Source organism: Mobula birostris, chromosome 24 (genome assembly GCF_030028105.1).
Source record: "Mobula birostris isolate sMobBir1 chromosome 24, sMobBir1.hap1, whole genome shotgun sequence".
Taxonomy (NCBI): Eukaryota; Metazoa; Chordata; class Chondrichthyes; order Myliobatiformes; family Myliobatidae; genus Mobula; species Mobula birostris.
Window position 1 is genome coordinate 5,747,225 of NC_092393.1, and position 19,972 is coordinate 5,767,196.

The 19,972-nt window shown below is 46.3% G+C and overlaps 1 protein-coding gene across 3 annotated transcripts in view; it reads left to right on the plus strand.

Moving 5' to 3' along the window:
• unc13d (unc-13 homolog D (C. elegans)) overlaps positions 1 to 19,972 on the plus strand; it is a 205,838-nt gene that overhangs the window by 159,584 nt on the left and 26,282 nt on the right. For all 3 annotated transcript variants that reach the window (XM_072242643.1, XM_072242641.1, XM_072242642.1), the window contains exons 24-27: positions 333 to 401; positions 9,042 to 9,121; positions 17,151 to 17,256; positions 18,251 to 18,322. In XM_072242643.1, the coding sequence (XP_072098744.1) occupies positions 333 to 401; positions 9,042 to 9,121; positions 17,151 to 17,256; positions 18,251 to 18,322 (327 nt within the window). The remainder of the gene's footprint in view (positions 1 to 332; positions 402 to 9,041; positions 9,122 to 17,150; positions 17,257 to 18,250; positions 18,323 to 19,972) is intronic.

Below are 19,972 nucleotides of genomic sequence, written 5' to 3' on the forward strand. Positions count from 1 at the left end.
TCTCTATCCTAGCATTGAGCCCGTCAACAAAGGAAGACTGTTCACAGGACTCCTATTCAAATGGTAACAAAACTCAGTTTGAACAACCACGGCATTTACCAGGGAATGTCCCCCTCACCCACCTCCCTTGGAGGGCAGTCGGCAGAATGAGAGGCTTCCTGCTTGTCCCAAAGCTCAGCCACAGTTCCAGGTTTGACGGTGATTTACCTGTCCCAGCTCCCTTGTAATCATTTGGTTTAGTTATACTTTGTTAATCCAAGATTTGGGATTTGTCTGTGGCTGTGGATAATTAAAGGTTCAAGCTTCTGACCATAATCCTTTGTGTTTACCAGCTGCAAGCAGACATAAAGAAACACATCCACAGCCTGTCCACATCCAGTCATGAACTGCCATTGGATAATGTGAGTACCACGACATAGTATTAAAGTCTCGATAATAGCATCTACTTTATTTACCTACATGCTGTATTGATTCACAGGAGGTAGTGATTGATGTTAATCCAACAAAGATGGCCCATTCCTAATTACCTTTGAGAAGCTGGTGGTCAGTTGCCACCTTAAACCATGCAGTCCCTCTGGGGAAGATGCTCACAGAGCGCTGCTGGGGATGGTGTTCCAGGATTTGTACCTGGTGATATATTTCCAAGTCAAGAAGGTGTGTGACTTGGAGGGGAACCTGCAGGTGGTGGTGTTGCCCTGTGCCTGATGTCCTTAGACTAAATACCCAACCCCTGAAGTGCTCTTGTAACCACAGTATTTATGTATCTGCTCCAGTTGTGGTCGCTGGTGACCTCCATGACACTGATGATGAGGAATACCGAAGAGGTATGTTTAGACCTGCTTGTTGGAGAAGATCATTGCTTGTCATTTGTGCGGTGAATGTCATTTGTCAGGCCAGGCCTGCAAGCAGCACGATCTAGACAGAGATGGGCTCCTTCATTCATTGAAGCTTTTGAATAGAGTTGTCCATTGTTCAACTATTACCTAACCTTGCCAATTCTTATAATCAAATGAAGGGTATTCGTAATGCAAGTGCAGATGGTTGGGCCTAGGACTCTAAATTCTCCAAAGACGTCCTGGGGCTTAGATGACTGACCATCGTCCTTTAACTGAGGTGTGGCTCCAAACATTGGGGTGTGGTCCCTTCGATGCCCATCAGTTTTACCAGAATATTTTGACGCCACTCTTCATCAGATGCTGCCTTGGTGCTTTGGGCAGTCATTTCCACTTCAGCTCTGAGATTCGACTCGTTGGTCCATGTTTTTCAAAACTCGTTAGATTCTGGACTAGTTCCTGAGGATTGGAGGGTGGCTAATGTAACCCCACTTTTTAAAAAAGGAGGGAGAGAGAAACCGGGGAATTATAGAGCAGTTAGCCTAACGTCGGTGGTGGGGAAACTGCTGGAGTCAGTTATCAAAGATGTGATAACAGCACATTTGGAAAGCGGAGAAATCATCGGACAAAGTCAGCATGGATTTGTGAAAGGAAAATCATGTCTGACGAATCTCATAGAATTTTTTGAGGATGTAACTAGTAGAGTGGATAGGGGAGAACCAGTGGATGTGGTATATTTGGATTTTCAGAAGGCTTTTGACAAGGTCCCACACAGGAGATTAGTGTGCAAACTTAAAGCACATGGTATTGGGGGTAAGGTATTGATGTGGATGGAGAATTGGTTAGCAGACAGGAAGCAAAGAGTGGGAATAAACGGGACCTTTTCAGAATGGCAGGCGGTGACTAGTGGGGTACCGCAAGGCTCAGTGCTGGGACCCCAGTTGTTTACAATATATATTAATGACTTGGATGAGGGAATTAAATGCAGCATCTCCAAGTTTGCGGATGACACGAAGCTGGGTGGCAGTGTTAGCTGTGAGGAGGATGCTAAGAGGATGCAGAGTGACTTGGATAGGTTGGGTGAGTGGGCAAATTCATGGCAGATGCAATTTAATGTGGATAAATGTGAAGTTATCCACTTTGGTGGCAAAAATAGGAAAACAGATTATTATCTGAACAGTGGCCGATTAGGAAAAGGGGAGGTGCAACGAGACCTGGGTGTCATTATACACCAGTCATTGAAAGTGGGCATGCAGGTACAGCAGGCGGTGAAAAAGGCGAATGGTATGCTGGCATTTATAGCGAGAGGATTCGAGTACAGGAGCAGGGAGGTACTACTGCAGTTGTACAAGGCCTTGGTGAGACCACACCTGGAGTATTGTGTGCAGTTTTGGTCCCCTATTCTGAGGAAAGACATCCTTGCCATAGAGGGAGTACAAAGAAGGTTCACCAGATTGATTCCTGGGATGGCAGGACTTTCATATGAAGAAAGACTGGATGAACTGGGCTTGTACTTGTTGGAATTTAGAAGATTGAGGGGGGATCTGATTGAAACGTATAAGATCCTAAAGGGATTGGACGGGCTAGATGCAGGAAGATTGTTCCCGATGTTGGGGAAGTCCAGAACGAGGGGTCACAGTTTGAGGATAAAGGGGAAGCCTTTTAGGACCGAGATGAGGAAAAACTTCTTCACACAGAGAGTGGTGAATCTGTGGAATTCTCTGCCACAGGAAACAGTTGAGGCCAGTTCATTGGCTATATTTAAGAGGGAGTTAGATATGGCCCTTGTGGCTACGGGGATCAGGGGGTATGGAGGGAAGGCTGGGGCGGGGTTCTGAGTTGGATGATCAGCCATGATCATACTGAATGGCGGTGCAGGCTCGAAGGGCCGAATGGCCTACTCCTGCACCTATTTTCTATGTTTCTATGTCTCTATGTTTGGAGCAAGGCTGCAGTGGAATCAGGAGCGGAGTGCTCCCAGGAAAACTACACTGGTCACCTGTGAGTCAGTGGGATCATAGTCATAATCATACTTTATTGATCCCGGGGGAAATTGGTTTTCATTACAGTTGCACCATAAATAATTAAATAGTAATAAAACCATAAATAATTAAATAGTAATATGTAAATTATGCTAGGAAATTATGAAATGTCCAGGACCAGCCTATTGGCTCAGTGTGTCTGACCCTCCAAGGGAGGAGTTGTAAAGTTTGATGGCCACAGGCAGGAATGACTTCCTATGACGCTCTGTGTTGCATCTCAGTGGAATGAGTCTCTGGCTGAATGTACTCCTGTGCCCAACCAGTACATTATGTAGTGGATGGGAGACATTGTCCAAGATGGCATGCAACTTGGACAGCATCCTCTTTTCAGACACCACCGTCAGAGAGTCCAGTTCCATCTCCACAACATCACTGGCCTTACGAATGAATTTGTTGATTCTGTTGGTGTCTGCTACCCTCAGCCTGCTGCCCCAGCACACAACAGCAAACATGATAGCACTGGCCACCACAGACTTGTAGAACATCCTCAGCATCGTCCGGCAGATGTTAAAGGACCTCAGTCTCCTCAGGAAATAGAGACGCCGCTGACCTTTCTTGTAGACAGCCTCAGTGTTCTTTGACCAGTCCAGTTTATTGTCAATTCGTATCCCCAGGTATTTGTAATCCTCCACCATGTCCACACTGACCCCCTGGATGGAAACAGGGGTTGCCGGTACATTAGCTCTCCTCAGGTCTACCACCAGCTCCCAGGAAAACTAGACTGGTCACCTGTGAGTCAGTGGTGCCTCACTCTTTTCATCACATGGCTGACTATGGAGACCTGACTGATGAGCAGTCATTCATGGGATTGTGTTTGCCCTGCTTTTTGTGAACAAGACACACCAGGCAATTTTCTACATTGGTGGATGCAGCCCAGCATTATACGTGTAACAAGTACAGGCTGGCCAGATGCCCAGAGAATCCTGGGGTATAGGTGTTCAGGACCACAACCGAGATGTTTTCTAGTTCCACCGCCATCCAAATATCCATTCTTTCAGCACTTCTCCATGAGGTGTGGCTGAAGACTGGTTCTGTGATAGAAGGAATCCAAATCTTCCTTTTGTTATAAAGTTAAGAAATGCATTGGGGTGTACTCTGGTATTTCTGGTGGAAGGTACATTTGCATGTGGTGAGGACTGCAAAAGTCGCGAGGAAGGCCAGTGGTGAGGACAGCACTGATCATGAAGAGGACAGAGCTGACTTGCACCTGCTTGTCGCCTTGACACACACAGGAAGTATGGCCACTGAGTCAGGTGCCGAGGAGGGATGGGGATAATCCTGATTCTGGAACAAGAGCTGAGAGCCTCAGAAAACCATTATTTGAAGTATGAGGGGGAAATATGAATAAAATATAGTCTGTTAAAACTTTGTTCAGGTGGTGGGTATAGACTTTCTAAATCTAATCACATCCTTGAGTTAAGTGTTGGTACAATTTTAGCCTTTCCACATAAAAATAAAGCAAATCTGTTCACTGTATGAATGGCGGATCTGCACACAGCAGAACATGTAGCTAGTTTAACAGGGTTGTTATTGTCCTTCATTATAACACACACCAGATCACTACCTCAATCCACTGGCCAGCAGGAACAAAGGATCTCAGCAACCTCTGGCTTTATTATTGTGCAAAGGAAAGGATCAGTGAATTCACTAATGCTTCTCATCCCAAATGAGGAAACACCAAGGCTAGTAAGGAAAATATACACTGGAATATTATTCCTGACCCTCACTCTCTCTCAACACCAGCCTGGGAGATGGCTGAACACGGATTCCTCAAGGGTTGTTTTTTTCTGTTTGTCCAGTGATAAAATGGAATGATGCAGTGATTTACTTATCCTTGGTTGGATCATTTAGTTAGCACAAAATAACCAGTTCAAATCCACTTATTCAGAAGATAAGGAGGGAGGAAGGGTGGATGGAGAGGGAATGGGAAGAGGGAAAGTGGATGCGAGGTGCAGGGAGGAAGAACTGGTGACAGATTAAAGGGAACCAAAAGACAGTCAAAAGAAAGTTTTCTCCATTTTCAGAGTACTAATTCAGCTTCTTTTCTGTCTTCCCGGGCCTTAGAAGTGACAGAGGAAGCTTGGAGGGCTATTTAAAGACAGAAAGGATAGACTAATGTAAATTTATTATCTGTGGTGGGCAAATGATCAGATTCACTTTTCAGGGTGGGATTAATCTTCATTTAGAAAGATGCAAGACAATGAATGAGCCTGCATTGGTCAGAGTTGACCATGGATGCTATGTCCCAGCTACCTAGATACACAAGCCAGGACAGTACGATATGGAGAGCAAGCTGTTGCCCATGTAGCAAGCTCCCTGTCTCCACGCATCTGATTAACCCAAAGGAACGGCTGAGACCGATACAGTCTGGTACCAGCAGTGTCACAGGAGTTGCTAGTCAGCGTTGAATTCAACGTACGACTGCCTTTGGGACTCCCGCTCCAGATTCTTCCCTCGGTTGACTTCCAAAGCCTTCCCCATGAGTGGGTGTAGACGCAAGGCAGCAGAGGTTTAAGATCAGAGATTTCCTTCTCCGAGATGAGCTGCCAACCACGGCTGACAATCCCATCTGCCCAAAGTGACTGGTTTTAAGGCACTGGTAACCCACCTTTGCCACTTCTCCTGTAAGTAGAAACGGTTCTGCTGGGCTTCGTAGCTAAGCTACATGTGAAGGCTAGGAGCTGGACTTGGTTGTCAGAGACTATTTGAGGCACACTCCATTAGGAGCATTTAATAGGCAGTGGTAGCTTATCCACAGCTATAACAACAAGACAGGCAACATGGATTTTAAGTAAGGCGAACTCATATCTGAGGAATTTTACTGAATTTTTTATTCAAATAACAAGGAAGGTTGATGAGATGGTGCATTTGTAGCAGTAGGTCTGCTGATTGGGTCCCAGATGACAGGCTGATCAAGAACAGTAAAACCCCACGGGATCCAAAGAAGAGCAGCACATTATCTCCAAAACCTGTTCAATACCAGGAAGCAAAGGGGAGCGTTACATGGGTGTGTCTAAGAGTGGAGAGCATTCCAGAAGGGTCCCTCAGAGCTTTGGACCTAGTCCCTCATCTTTTGACTGTGAACTAAATACTACAGACATGATAAAGGACTTGGATAAGACCATAAGACCATAAGATATAGGAGCAGGAGTAGGCCATTTGGCCCATCGAGTCTGCTCCACCATTCAATCATGGGCTGATCCAATTCTTCCAGACATCCCAACTCCCCTGCTTTCACCCCATGCTCTTTGATGCCCTGGCTAATTAAGAACCTATCTATCTCTGCCTTAAATACACCCAGTGACATGGCCTCCACAGCCGCTCGTGGCAACAAATTCCACAGATTTACTACCCTCTGACTAAAGTAATTTCTCCGCATCTCAGTTCTAAATGGACGTCCTTCAATCCTGAAGTCGTGCCCTCTTGTCCTGTACTCCCCTATCATGGGAAATAACTTTGCCATATCTAAACTGTTCAGGCCTTTTAACATTTGGAATGTTTCTATGAGATCCCCCCTCATTCTCCTGAACTCCAGGGAATACAGCCTAAGAGCTGCCAGATGTTCCTCATACGGTAACCCTTTCATTCCTGGAATCATTCTTGTGAATCTTCTCTGAACCCTCTCCAATATCAGTATATCCTTTCTAAAATGAGGAGCCCAAAACTGCACACGATATTCCAAGTGTGGTTTCGCGAGTACCTTATAGAGCCTCAACATCACATGCCTGCTCCTACATTCTATACCTCTAGAAATGAATGCCAACATTGCATTCGCCTTCCTCACATCCGACTCAACCTGGAGGTTAACCTTTTGAATTCTTTCCCCATCTAAATAATAGCCTGCCCATTTATTTCTTTCATCAATGTGCACTATACACTTTCCAACATTGTATTTCATTTGCCCATTCCCCTGAACTATCTAAGTCTCTCTGCAGGCTTTTTGTTTCCTCAACACTATCCGCTCCTCCACCTATCTTTTTGTATCACCAGAAAATTTAGCCACAAATCCATTAATACCGTGGTCCACATCATTGACATACATTGTAAAAAGCAGTGGTCCCAACACCAACCCCTGTGGAACTCCATTGGTAGCCGGCAGCCAGCCAGAATAGGATCCCTTTATTCCCACCCTCTGTTTTCTGCCGACCAGCCAATGCTCCACCTATGCTAGTAACTTCCCTGTAATTCCATGGGCTCTTATTTTGCTAAGCAGCCTTATGTGTGGCACCTTGTCAAAGGCCTTCTGAAAATCCAAGTACACCACATCTACTCATTTCCTTTGTCTACCCTGCTTGTAATTTCCTCAAAGAATTGCAGTGGGTTTGTCAGGCAGAATTTTCCTTTCAGGAAACCATGCTGGCTTTGGCCTATCTTGTCATGTGCCTCCAGGTACTCTGTAATCTCATCCCTAACAATCGATTCTAAAATGGGTATGGGCTGACAGAAGGGGAGCTTCTGATTTGAAGAACATTTTGTTGATTACGCAGAAATACGGCAAATGAAATTTAATCCAGAGAACCTTGAGGTTGATTTGGGGGAAGTGAAACAAGGTAAAAAGTTATTCTGTGGAGGAAGAAGAGGAGGTGGGTGTTTGTCCACAGATCTTCAGAAGCAACAAAACTATACCAACATATCACTACCTGTCCACCAGCCAGTTCACCACCTCCTGCCACATTGGTCTAACCAGCCACCTCAGGATCCACCCAGAGTGCAATGAAAGGGAATCACCCTGCCCAAGGAGGAGGAAGAATGCAAAGGTTAAAAAGCCATGAAAAACTCTTTCTTTTATTAGCCAAGACAGAGAATAGAACAGCAGAGATTTCCTTCATGGACTGTGTAGAATGCTAGAAGGAGCATTGTGTGCGGTTCTGGTAACCACGTGATAGGCAGTGTGAGAGCACTGGGTTGATTACTGTTGAGATTTACGAGGATCACGTCAGGAATGGAAACTAGTTGCTGTGAGAAAAGACTGGATAAGCTTGGTTGTTTTTTTTTGGAAAAGGTAAGGTCAGTTCCCCTCTTGTCTTTGGTAATGTTTTGACCAAAATTTGCTTCCAGAGTCACATTTTTTTTTGTTAACAAATGTCCAGACAGTGTGTCATCTGGACCAGAACAACCTTCACCCCATCAGAGACACTGCACCCTCTATGCACTTTAAAAGGTTGAGGGGAGTGTGGGGAGAATAACAGGAACAGATAGCTGGGGAGGGGATTGCTCTGTAACCCAGCATGGCTCAAATGGCTGAATGGCTGTTTCTGTGCTGTGAGAAAATTACAGAACTTTCTTCCAACACTTTGTTTACATTTCACCTGAGACAAGACATCAGTTGGGGTGTATAAAATTGTGAGGAGCCTAGATACAGTCAGACAGGAAGAACACTTTTCCTTTAGCTGAGGAATTAAAAATCAGCAGGCATTGATTTAAAGGAATTAGTAAGGATTAGAGGCGAGCTGAAGAAAATGACTTTCACCGACGGAGGAGAGAGTACTTGGATGTTCGGGACTCCCTGTTTGGAATGGTAGTGAAGGTAGCAAACCTCTCTGTATTTAAACAGTAGCTGGCTGTGGCCTGCAAAGGCTGTGACCGCAGGATGAAGAGCCAGTGCTGGAAAGTGTCGTTAGGCTGGGGAGCTCTTTTTCCACATCGTCGACAAATGGGTTGAGTAGCTGTCACTTTTGTTAATCTCTGCACTTGTACATCAGTTGTTAGTGATACCAACGGAGTAGATTAGGTTTTATAAGTAGGAAGAACTTTGAGAATTTTTCTAATTGATACCCAAATTAGTAAAAGGTACTGTAGGGAAAAACAATTTCCCCCGGGATCAATGAAGTATGACTATGACTATGACTAGACTATGGGGGACAAAGACATCTGACCAAAACTTGGTTGTGTGGCTGACTGTACGTGTTAACATCCTATCCTACCTTCTCCCTGTTTGTGTAATTAAAGCACATCTATTTCAACTCCAAATGTGGCATAAAAACAACACACGCAAAAAGCTGGAGGAACTTAGTAGGCCAGGCAGCATCTATGGAAAAAAGTACAGTTGATGTTTCAGGCCATAGATGCTGCTGGGTGCTGAGCTCCTCCAGCATTTTGTGTGTGTTGCTCAGATTTCCAGCATCTGCAGATTGTGACATAAAAATACTTTTTTTAATCACTTTAGCTGATTGTGCCTTTGATGCGCTTTCTGGAGACTGAATTTGCATACATGGATACAAACCTGGTAAAAGAGAATTTTCAGAGGTAAGTTGCAGGTTCATTAAATCATCAGAAAACATTAGTCAACCTGAAATAAACTGCAGAAAGAATACGAATCATTCAGTGTCTGGGCAAAGAAAATACTAGCTGCTTAGTGCTAGCCCAGTTACTGAGTATATTCAAGGCAGATCAATGCATTTTGAGAAAATACAAATGAACAGGGTTGGGTGCATTTACTAAAATTGCTGCCTCCTAACCACAGGATCCTGGAATCCATATGCATTTCCTCCTAGATCCCAAAGAGCTGCAGTTTGGTGGGTTCATTGGCTATTGCAAATTGCCCTAGTGTATAGGTGAGGGGAAGGTCCTGGGGCAAGTTGATGGGAAAGTGGGGAGGATATGCTGTCATTGGGAATGTGGGGAGGATATGCTGACATTGGGAATGTGGGGAGGGAGGATATGCTGACATTGGGAATGTGGGGAGGATATGCTGACATTGGGAATGTGGGGAGGATATACTGACATTGGGAGCATGGTGAGAATATGCTGACATTGGGAACGTGGGGAGGGAGGATATGCTGACATTGGGAATGTGGGGAGGGAGGATATGCTGACATTGGGAACATGGGGAGGGAGGATATGCTGACATTGGAAATGTGAGGAGGGAGGATATGCTGACATTGGGAACGTGGGGAGGATTTGCTGACATTGGGAATGTGGGGAGGGAGGATATACTGACATTGGGAATGTGGGGAGGATATGCTGACATTGGGATTGTGGGGAGGGAGGATATACTGACATTGGGAACATGGGGAGGATATACTGACATTGGGAACGTGGGGAGGATATGCTGACATTGGGAACGTGGGGAGGATATACTGACATTGGGAATGTGGGGAGGATATGCTGACATTGGGAATGTGGGGAGGGAGGATATACTGACATTGGGAACATGGGGAAGATATACTGACATTGGGAACGTGGGGAGGATATGCTGACATTGGGAATGTGGGGAGGATATACTGACATTGGGAACGTGGGGAGGATATACTGACATTGGGAATGTGGGGAGGATATGCTGACATTGGGAATGTGGGGAGGGAGGATATGCTGACATTGGGAACGTGGGGAGGATATGCTGACATTGGGAATGTGGGGAGGATATGCTGACATTGGGAACGTGGGGAGGATTCAAAGATTCAAAAAATTTTATTGTCATTCTAATCATACATCAGCTCTGCAGGGCAGAATGAGACAGCGTTCCTCAGGGGCAGTGCAATCATAACATAACAAACGCAACACTAAATAATAAACATAACAATAAATAGTAAAACACAACAGCCACATGTCAGTTAAAATCAAGTTATAAGTGTGCAGTGCAAGTTAAAAGTGTCCAAAGCAGAGTCAGGTAGAGCAGCTATTTAGCAGTCTGACTGCCTGTGGGAGGAAGCTGTTTAGTAGCCTTGTGGTTTGATGCTCCTGTAACGTTTGCCTGATGGCAGAAGAACAAACAGTTCATGGAGAGAGTGTGAGGGATATACTGACATTGGGAATGTGGGGAGGATATGCCGACATTGGGAAAGTGGGGAGGGAGGATATTCCAACATTGGGAACGTGGGGAGGGAGGATATACTGGCATTGGGAACGTGGGGAGGGAGGATATGCTGTCATTGGGAAAGTGGGGAGGGAGGATATGCTGGCATTGGGAATGCGGGAGAATTTGCTGACATTCGTGGAACAGTGGCTGCCTGTTGATTGCCAGAGATTTGTTGTGCTAAAGGGCCTGTTTCTGAGCTGAATCTCTCTACCACTGTGGGTCAGTGAGGGGAAATTGTTGCTGAACTAACAGAAACACTGAACAGCAGGTTAGAATGGTTTACTCCTGCTTCACTTTCTTATGTTTGGTACTTAACTTGTGAAGAAGCACAGAATGAACCTCGGTAAACAGACACATCTAGAAACATCAATCAACTGCCCATAACGTACTAGAGCATCAGAGACTGCTGTCAGGCAATCCAAGTGAGCAGGAAACCTGTGCAGGATTCTAATAACTACTTTAACAATATGGTGTGGCATTAACATGAACCAGTGTTTGTACTTGAAAAACCCAATGCAAGTTTTTAATGAATATTGTCTCCAGTTCACTAGCTGGAATTGATGACAGTCAATAAACTAACAGCAGTCCCAGTTGCTTATCTCTGTTCACCACTGACCCCCACATGATGTGCTCTGTACTAGCTATCAGGGTCTCTGCAACTTCCCCCAACCCTTAAACTATGGGTGTCTGTGCATCTTCAGTTCTGATCTCCAGGGCACGTTGTGCTTTTACTATTTCAATACTTGAGTAAATTTGTACATTTATTGGCTAACAGGAAAGACGTTGTCCCACAAGAGTAAGAAATTCTCCACAGTGATTAAATCTTGCGATGGGAGAATTTAAAATTTACTCTGCTGCGGATGTCTGGATAGAGCAGCTGTTTTATATAGTATACATAGCTGATATGGATTCTGTATTGAGTTGGAATTTATAGCTAAGCAGGGAGGAACGTTGTATATTTAATATTTCAGTAATATTTGAGTAATCTTGTACATATATTGGTTGATTTCTTGTTCGTTTAAACAACTATGGGTTAGATATAAACATATGTTACGTGCTTACGTCATTGCGCTATCACGTGATCCGTGCGCGCCTCGCTTAAAGTAAAAACGAAGTTAAACCTGCATTCCCGGACTTCCGTCTTGCCTTTGAATTAATTGAATGTTTTGAAGTTACAAAACATAACAGGGTACCCCTGGTTTTCTTTGTTCTGACGTTGGTGACTATGTCTTTGCATTAAGTTCTGGTATGCCTCTTCCTTCAGCTTCTCTGCCTCTCCAGCTCCCTCACATCAAGATGGGTTTGTGTTTACTTGTTAATCCCCTCTGAAGGCTGATGTAAGTGTTTAGGTTGAGTCCAAGATCTGATCCGCTGTGATGTTATCGAAAGCTTCTTAATGGTCGGCCCTCACCTTATGAGAGCATTGATGATGAAGGGTGTCAGCCCGAAACATTGATCTATTCCTCTTCATAGATACTGCCTGACTTTCTGAGTACCTCCAGCATTCTGTGTGTTGCTCAAGATTTCCAGCAACTGCAGAACCTCATGTCTACATTTTGCTGACCCATTTCTCATTATAGTAAAGGAGACTTTTATCAAATAACGAGGGTTAATTTATCCCAATCGGATGGTTTAACTGCAGTGTTAAAGCTTGCAGATTCTTTAACATCTGGATAATTGCCAATAAGATCCACATGAAAAATGCCTGGTGTTTACAATGGTTTCAGCTACTGAAAGTCATCTGTCCGCCAGACCTGCCCAAAGCGTTTGCTTTGCATTATGTCACAGGGATGCAGCAAGCCCTTCAAAAAGGGTCGACATGGAGGTCCTTGGCCACACTTGTACTTACAGAGGACCTTGCTGATATAGACAGCATAGCAAGTTTTGCTGCTCAGCTGCAAGATATGAACTCTTCAAATGGACAACTATTCTTAATGGTGGGCTCCCACCCTACGAGAGTATTAAAAGTTTACCAATCAAGGAGCAGGTTAGGTTACATGAAACTGTATAGCATGGGAATCAGCTTTTCGGCTCACAATGGCTGTCCTGACCATGATATCAATTCAACTCATCCCTTCTGTAAATCATATCTTAGAAGGTCACCTCAGAGGATCTATCTTGAGCCCAACGTACTGATGCAGTTGGGAAGAAGTCACCCCAGTGCCTATACTTCAGTAGAAGTTTAAGGGGATTTGGTATGTCTCCAAAGACTCTCTGGATTTCTGCAGATGTAGCATGAAGGTTGCGTCACCATCTGGTATGGAGGTTCCGATGCACGGGATGGAAATCTTAGTCAGCTCTTTCAGCACATTAGCCTCCCCACCATCGAGAATATCTTCTCAAGGCAATGCCTCGTGAAGGCAGCATCCACAGTAATGACCCTCACCGTCCGGGACATGCCATCTTCACATTACTACCATCAGAAAAGGGGTACAGGAGCCTGAAGATGCCGAACATTTACCCCACCACATCCGGTTTCTGAATGGCCCATGAGCCTCTGAAGGCCACCACAGTGTTTTCTCCTCCTTGTACACTATTTACTTCCTTTCATTTTTCTTATTGTAACTTCTATGTTTTGCGCTGTCCTACTGCTGTAAAACTGATTTCACAGCGTGAAGATAAACCTGATTCTGATCACCAAAGTAAATTTATTATCAAAGTACATAAATGTCACCATATATGACCCTGAGATTAATTTTCTTGTTGACGTGCTCAAATCTATATTAATAACTATAACAGAATCAATGAAAGACCTCACTAACTTAGGCATTCAACCCATGTGCAAGACAACAAACTGTGCAAATATAAAAAGAAAAATAATGATAAATAAATAAGCAATAAATATTGAAAATGTGAGATGAGGATTCCTTGAAAGTGAGCCCATAGGTTGTGGGAACGTTTCAATGATGGGGCAAGTGAAGTTATCCCATTTGGTTCCTGATAATAATCCCTGACGGCTGGGGGGTAATAATTGTTCCTGAACCTGGTGGTGAGTCCTGAGGCTCCTGTATCTTCTTCCTGATGGTAGGAACGAAAAGAGAATGTGTCCTGGGTGATGGGTGGGGGATGCTGTCTTCCAGTGACAACACTCTGTGTGTATGTGTTCAATGATGGGGAGGACTTTACCCATCCACTACTCTTTGTGGGGTTTTCCATTCAGGTACGCTGGTGTTTCCATCGCAGGCTATGATGCAGCCAGTCAATATACCCTCCACTACACATCTATAGAAGTTAGTCGAAGTTTTAGATGTCATGCCAGATCTTCACAAACTCTGAAGAAAATAGAGGTGCTGCCGTGTTTTATTTGATTCCTCCATTCCCTACATTTTTATGTGCCTGTCTAAAAGCTTGGTATGTCACTATTGTGTCTGCTTCCTCCACTGCCCTTGGAAGTACATTCCAGGCACTGCTGAAGTGACCCAGACCTGAAGCCGCAACTGTTTCTCTCTCCACAGATGTTTCTTGTCCTGCTGAGTAGTTCAAGCATTTCATATTTTATTTCAGATTTCCGGTATCTGCGATTTAAAAAAAAATCCATCAGTAGCTTACCTGCTCCAGCAGCAGATGCAGAGCCAGCAGTGAGTTGTGTTTCTTCTGATTAAACCAAAGACTGGCCTGGCCTTTGGAACTTTTCCTTCGGTACATTGACGACTACATTGGTGCTGCTTCCTGCATCCATGCTGAGCTCATCAATTTCATCGACTTTACTTCAAACTTCCACCCAGCCCTCAAATTCACTTGGTCCATCTCGGACACTTCTCTCCCCTTTCCTGATGTCTCGGTCTCCATCTCTGGAGACAGACGGTCCAATGACATCTTCTACAAGCCCACTGACTCTCATAACTACCTCGACTATACCTCTTCCCACCCCGCCACATGCAAAAATGCCATTCCTTATTCCCAGTTCCTCAGTCTCCACCTCATCTGCTCCCAGGATGAGGCTTTCCGTTCCAGGGCATCTCAAATGTCCTCTTTCTTTAAGGATTGTGATTTCCCTTCTACAGTGATCAATGATGCCCTCACCCGCATGTCCTCCATTTCCCACACTTTGGCCCTCACCCCATCCTCTCGCCACCACAACAGGGACAGAGTTCCCCTTGTCCTTACCTACCACCCCACCAGCCTCCTGATCCAGCACATTATCCTCCGCAGCTTCTGCCACCTTCAACAGGACCCCACCACTAAGCACATCTTTCCCTCTCCACCCATCTCCGCTTTCCGCAGGGATCGGTCCCTCCGCAACTCACTTATCCGCACGTCCATCCACACGGATCTCCCATCCGGCACTTATCCCTGTAAGCGTAAGTGCTACACCTCCTCTCTTGCCACCGTTCAGGGCCCCAAACAGTACTTCCAGGTGAGGCAACACTTCACTTGCAAATCTGTTGGCGTCATCTATTGCATCCGGTGCTCCTGGTGCAGCCTCGTCTACATCGGTGAAACCCAACACAGATTGGGGGACCGCTTCATCGAGCACCTCCAGTCCGTCCACCACAACAGACAGGATCTCCCGGTAGCCACCCACTTCAACTCTGCTTCCCATTCCCATTCAGATATGTCCATACATGGCCTCCTCTGCTGCCATGATGAGGCTAAACTCAGGTTGGAGGAGCAACACCTCATATACCGTCTAGGTAGTCTCCAGCCCCTTGGTATGAACATAGAATTCTCCAACTTCCGGTAATTCCCTCCCCCTCCCTTCCTCTATCCCTATTTCACTTCACCTCCCTCATATTTCCACCTCCTCCTACTACTGTGCATAGTTCTCCAGCCAATCACCTCCCTGCTTCCCCTCCCCCATCCCTTTGTCTTTCAAATTACTGTTTTTTTCAACTACCAGCATTCTTCAAACCCTCCCCAAAGTTCTTCCTTCAGTCCTGACGAAGGGTTTCAGCCCGAAACGTCGACTAATCTTTTCAACTGATGCTGACTGACCTGCTGAGTTCCTCCAGCGCATTGTGAGTGTTCCTTTGACAACAGCATCTGCAGATTATTTTGTGTTTAGCCCTGGATGTTATCTCTTCTCCTGAAGATCTGAAAGCACATAGCACTAGGCTGCCAGAAAACTTGTGTCTCGCTGTTAGTAAAACTAGTGAATGACCCCCTATTACTGGAGTGACAAACAATAGTAGTCATAGTCACACTTTATTGTTCCTGGGGAAAATTGGTTTTCATTACAGTTGCACCATAACTAATTAAATAGTAATATGTAAATTATGCCAGGAAATAAGTCCAGGACCAGCCTATTGGCTCAGGGTCTCTGACCCTCCAAGGGAGGAGTTGTAAAGTTTGTTGGCCACAGGCAGGAATGACTTCCTATGACGCTCTGTGTTGCATCTCGGTGGAATGAGTCTCTGGCTGAATGTACTCCTGTGCCCACCCAGTACATTATGTAGTGGATGTAATCATGTAATGATAGACTTTTAGCAAAAAGGGCAAGTCCTGTTGTAACTTATGTATATTCATTGCTTTGCTATTAAAGTACAAGTACGTCGAGTTCAACACTGACTAGCAAGTCCTGCGACACCGCTGGTGCCGAACTGTATCGGTCTCGATCGTTCCTTCAGCTTCGTGAACAGCGGGGAGCCTGCTGCGAGGCAACGGCTTGCTCTCCGTATCGCATTTCCCTGGCTTGTGTATCACGTACACAGCTGGGATGCCACATCCATGGTCGACCCCGGCTCACTTCACCATCTGTATGCAAAGACAAGGTTTGTCCCTGCGCCTCGATACTTATGATAATAAACGAATTTACCACTCTGCACGGAATAGCATATGTGACATATGCTCGCTTGTTGGTGAAGGGGAATAAGCTGCTGCCGACCCAGCACCAAGCTGTCCTTGCAGGGCAGACATCTGCCTCAGCGGGGCACGGACTGGAGGCTCCGCTCTACCAAAGCACAAAGACTCGGGATCGGGATGGCCTGGCTGCTGCTCCCATGGAAACAGACCTGTAGCACTGCCTGAAGCGTCGACAGAGCGAGTAGGTCGAGCCGGAGAAGAATCTTCTAAAGTGTCTTTTAAATTTAGCATCTGCAATGTATTTAGCCTTAGCACGTTCCTTTTGTGCCGCAAACAACTGCTTGCCATGGGCAATTAACATTTAATTAGGTTGTCAGTTTATGACTGGTGATTTGAATAGGTGGCAATTACTGTCAGCAGACGAGTTTGTAGTAGGAAATTTTGGGCAAGATTTAAGCAGATTTGCCAAAGGTAGTGGATTTGGAACATGCAAAATGAAATGCAGGAGGAAGTCAACATCTGTTGAGGGACAGTGACAAGAGGTTCTGCAGATGCTGAAAATCGGAGCAACACACACAAAATGCAGGAAGAACTCAGAGGGCAGGGCAGCGTCTATACAAAAGAGTAAATTCTAGATTTAAAGGACATGAATGACAATTACTCATTATAATACTGTTTTACTGGGGTCTGTGCTATACTATTCTCAGCATTTGCTGATTTTTGCTATTTTTACAGCCTTCTAGGTTTCCTTTGGACACACATAATTGATGTCATCAGCTTAACGTCAAATCATTGTGGGGTTTCTCAGGAATTTTATTCAAGGTTGAGCTACACTCTGCAGGTGAGACTGGCTTACAGCAAGTGCCATGGTGAGGTATGGGATCCTGTTGCTGCAAAGACGGCCTCCAGGGTGGAAACATGTTCACAAACTGTTACCACCTTGTTATGCGGTAGGTGCATTGAAGGCTGAAGCTCCCCCCACATCTGGGGGAGTCTCCAGCAGCACCCAGAGAATACAATTTGTACTTTGCTACCGTTCCCCTCCAGAGAATGGGATTTTATATATTCACCCCTTGTAGCGTTAACATTTTCTGAAGGTATTAACTTCCATAAAAATGTTATTGTCTTCTGTGTGATGAAGTTCTGTTTCATGTTCCCCTTGTACTCCAAACTTCTTGTAGCCTGTGGAATTGGAATCCTTCCGTCTTTGGGGAATTTTGAATTCTCATCCATAATGTATGGCTGAGTGAGATATCCTTAGCTGCTGGTTCTTTCTTCCTGTGATGGAGTGAATATACTTGAACCATGCCTCATTCAGATTGCCTTCTAATGAACCAGATTAAGGGATAGTTTCAGCCAAGTGATTTTCCTCAGTGTCCAACAGTATCTAAAACTATCCAGTCATGCGAAATAGAACAGTACTTTACACAAACTGACTGAATCAGCATCATCAAAAGACACCTTAATCCATTTGTTAAATATGACATTGTGTTTATTCCCAACTCCCAGACATCGTTGTTTAGTGGCATTTGGGATGAAGGAGTGTCTGTTTTTTTATTTGCCCATCTGTACTGCAAGCTGATCAGCTTCTCAAACTGCAGCCAGTGTGCCACGAGTGCTGGCACAGTGTTGTTATGTAAGGAACAGCTTTCGGTTCCGCGGGCATGCCCTGTGGGTATTGATGAGTCTACAGTTGTTAGCTTGTAATATGTTTGATAAACTTTTAACCAGAATCATTCTGCAAAAATTGGACACCATTCCACAGGGTGTTGGACAATGTTATTCTGCTTGGCTCTGGAAGCCTTGGTTATTGACCCTGAGTTGGTTTGTTGCAGAGTTTGTTACAGTGCTTCCACGCTGAAGGAAATGGTCTGCCACTGGACAAGCTCCACACCACCAGCTTCGAGGTAAGACCCAGAATGTCAGTAGCCTCAAGGATCACTGCACAGGGATGGAACTGACTTTAAATTCAGGCTGTGCTCGCCTGTGGTTTGCCAAGAGAGGGCAGGATTACGTACTCCACTGAGTTTGCTGTGGTGACCCACTTGTGGGTCTCTGTGCTCATTCATCATTATGGATGGCTGCTAAGATTCTCGCTAAGTACCATCTAGTCCCAAACTCTCCTTCATGCCAAATCTTTAATACTTTGACCATGTGGTTAGTTGTCACATCTCAACCAGGACAGCCAGTGTCGAAAGACTTTGCCTCCAGCTTCTACACTCTCCACATGGTGATATTTCCCACTCCTTTCCAGAGCACAACAGCTTCCCTGTTCATTGGGTGAAACCGCGCACATTTCTGCACAGACTAACAATTGAAGCTTTGGCAATTATTTTTGAGACCGAGGTAAGAGACACAGCGCCTATAAAGTATTTCCATTCCCACCATCTCTCAGCCCCATGTCCACGTACACTGAGTCCGTGTCTTGTCCTGTCCGTACTGCACGTACCGCCGCCACTGGGCTATAAACGTGCAGGAGCAATGTGTGGTTCAGGGCCTTGCTCAGGGACACAACACACTGCAGGTCACTACTCCAACGCCTTAACCACTTGGCCACGTGCCAACACGTGTCACCTGTGAATAAATTCACCAAACTCTTCATAGGCGTATCAGCCATTCCCAATCCCGCCATCCCACTGCCCCTACCCCATCCCTCACCCCCACACTATCCCACTGCCCCACCCCACCCCCACCCCATCCCACTGCCCCTACCCCACTCCTCACCCCATCCTACTGCCCCAACCCCACCCCTCACCCCATCCCACTGCCCCACCTCACCCCATACCACTGCCCCCACCCCACCCCTCACTCCTCACCCCATCCCACTGCCACATCCCACCCCTCACCGCTCACCCCATCCCACCGCCCCTACCCCACCCCTCACCCCATCCCACTGCCCCTACCCCACCGCTCACCCCATCCCACTGCCCCACCCCACCCCTCACCCCATCCCACTGCCCCATCTCACCCCTCACCTCATCCCACTGCCCCTACCCCACCCCTCACCCCTCACCCCAGCCCACTGCCCCACCTCACCCCATACCACTGCCCCTAACCAACCCCTCACCCCTCACCCCAGCCCACTGCCCCACCTCACCCCATACCACTGCACCTAACCAACCCCTCACCCCATCCCAGTCCCATCCCACCCCTCACCGCTCACCCGATCCCACTGCCCCATCCCACCCCTCACCGCTCACCCCATCCCACTGCCCCATCCCACCCCTCACCGCTCACCCCATCCCACTGCCCCACCTCACCCCCACCCCATCCCACTGCCCCTACCCGACTCCTCACCCCATCCCACTGCCCCACCCCACCCCTCATCCCCATCCCACTGCCCCACCTCACCCCCAACCCATCCCACTGCCCCACCCCACACCCCATCCCACTGCACCTACCGCACACCTCACCCCATCCCACTGCCCCTAACCAACCCCTCACCCCATCCCACTGCCCCATCCCACCCCTCACCCCTCACCCCATCCCACTGCCCCTACACCACCCCTCACCCCATCCCACTGCCCCTACCCCACCCCTCACCCCATCCCACTGCC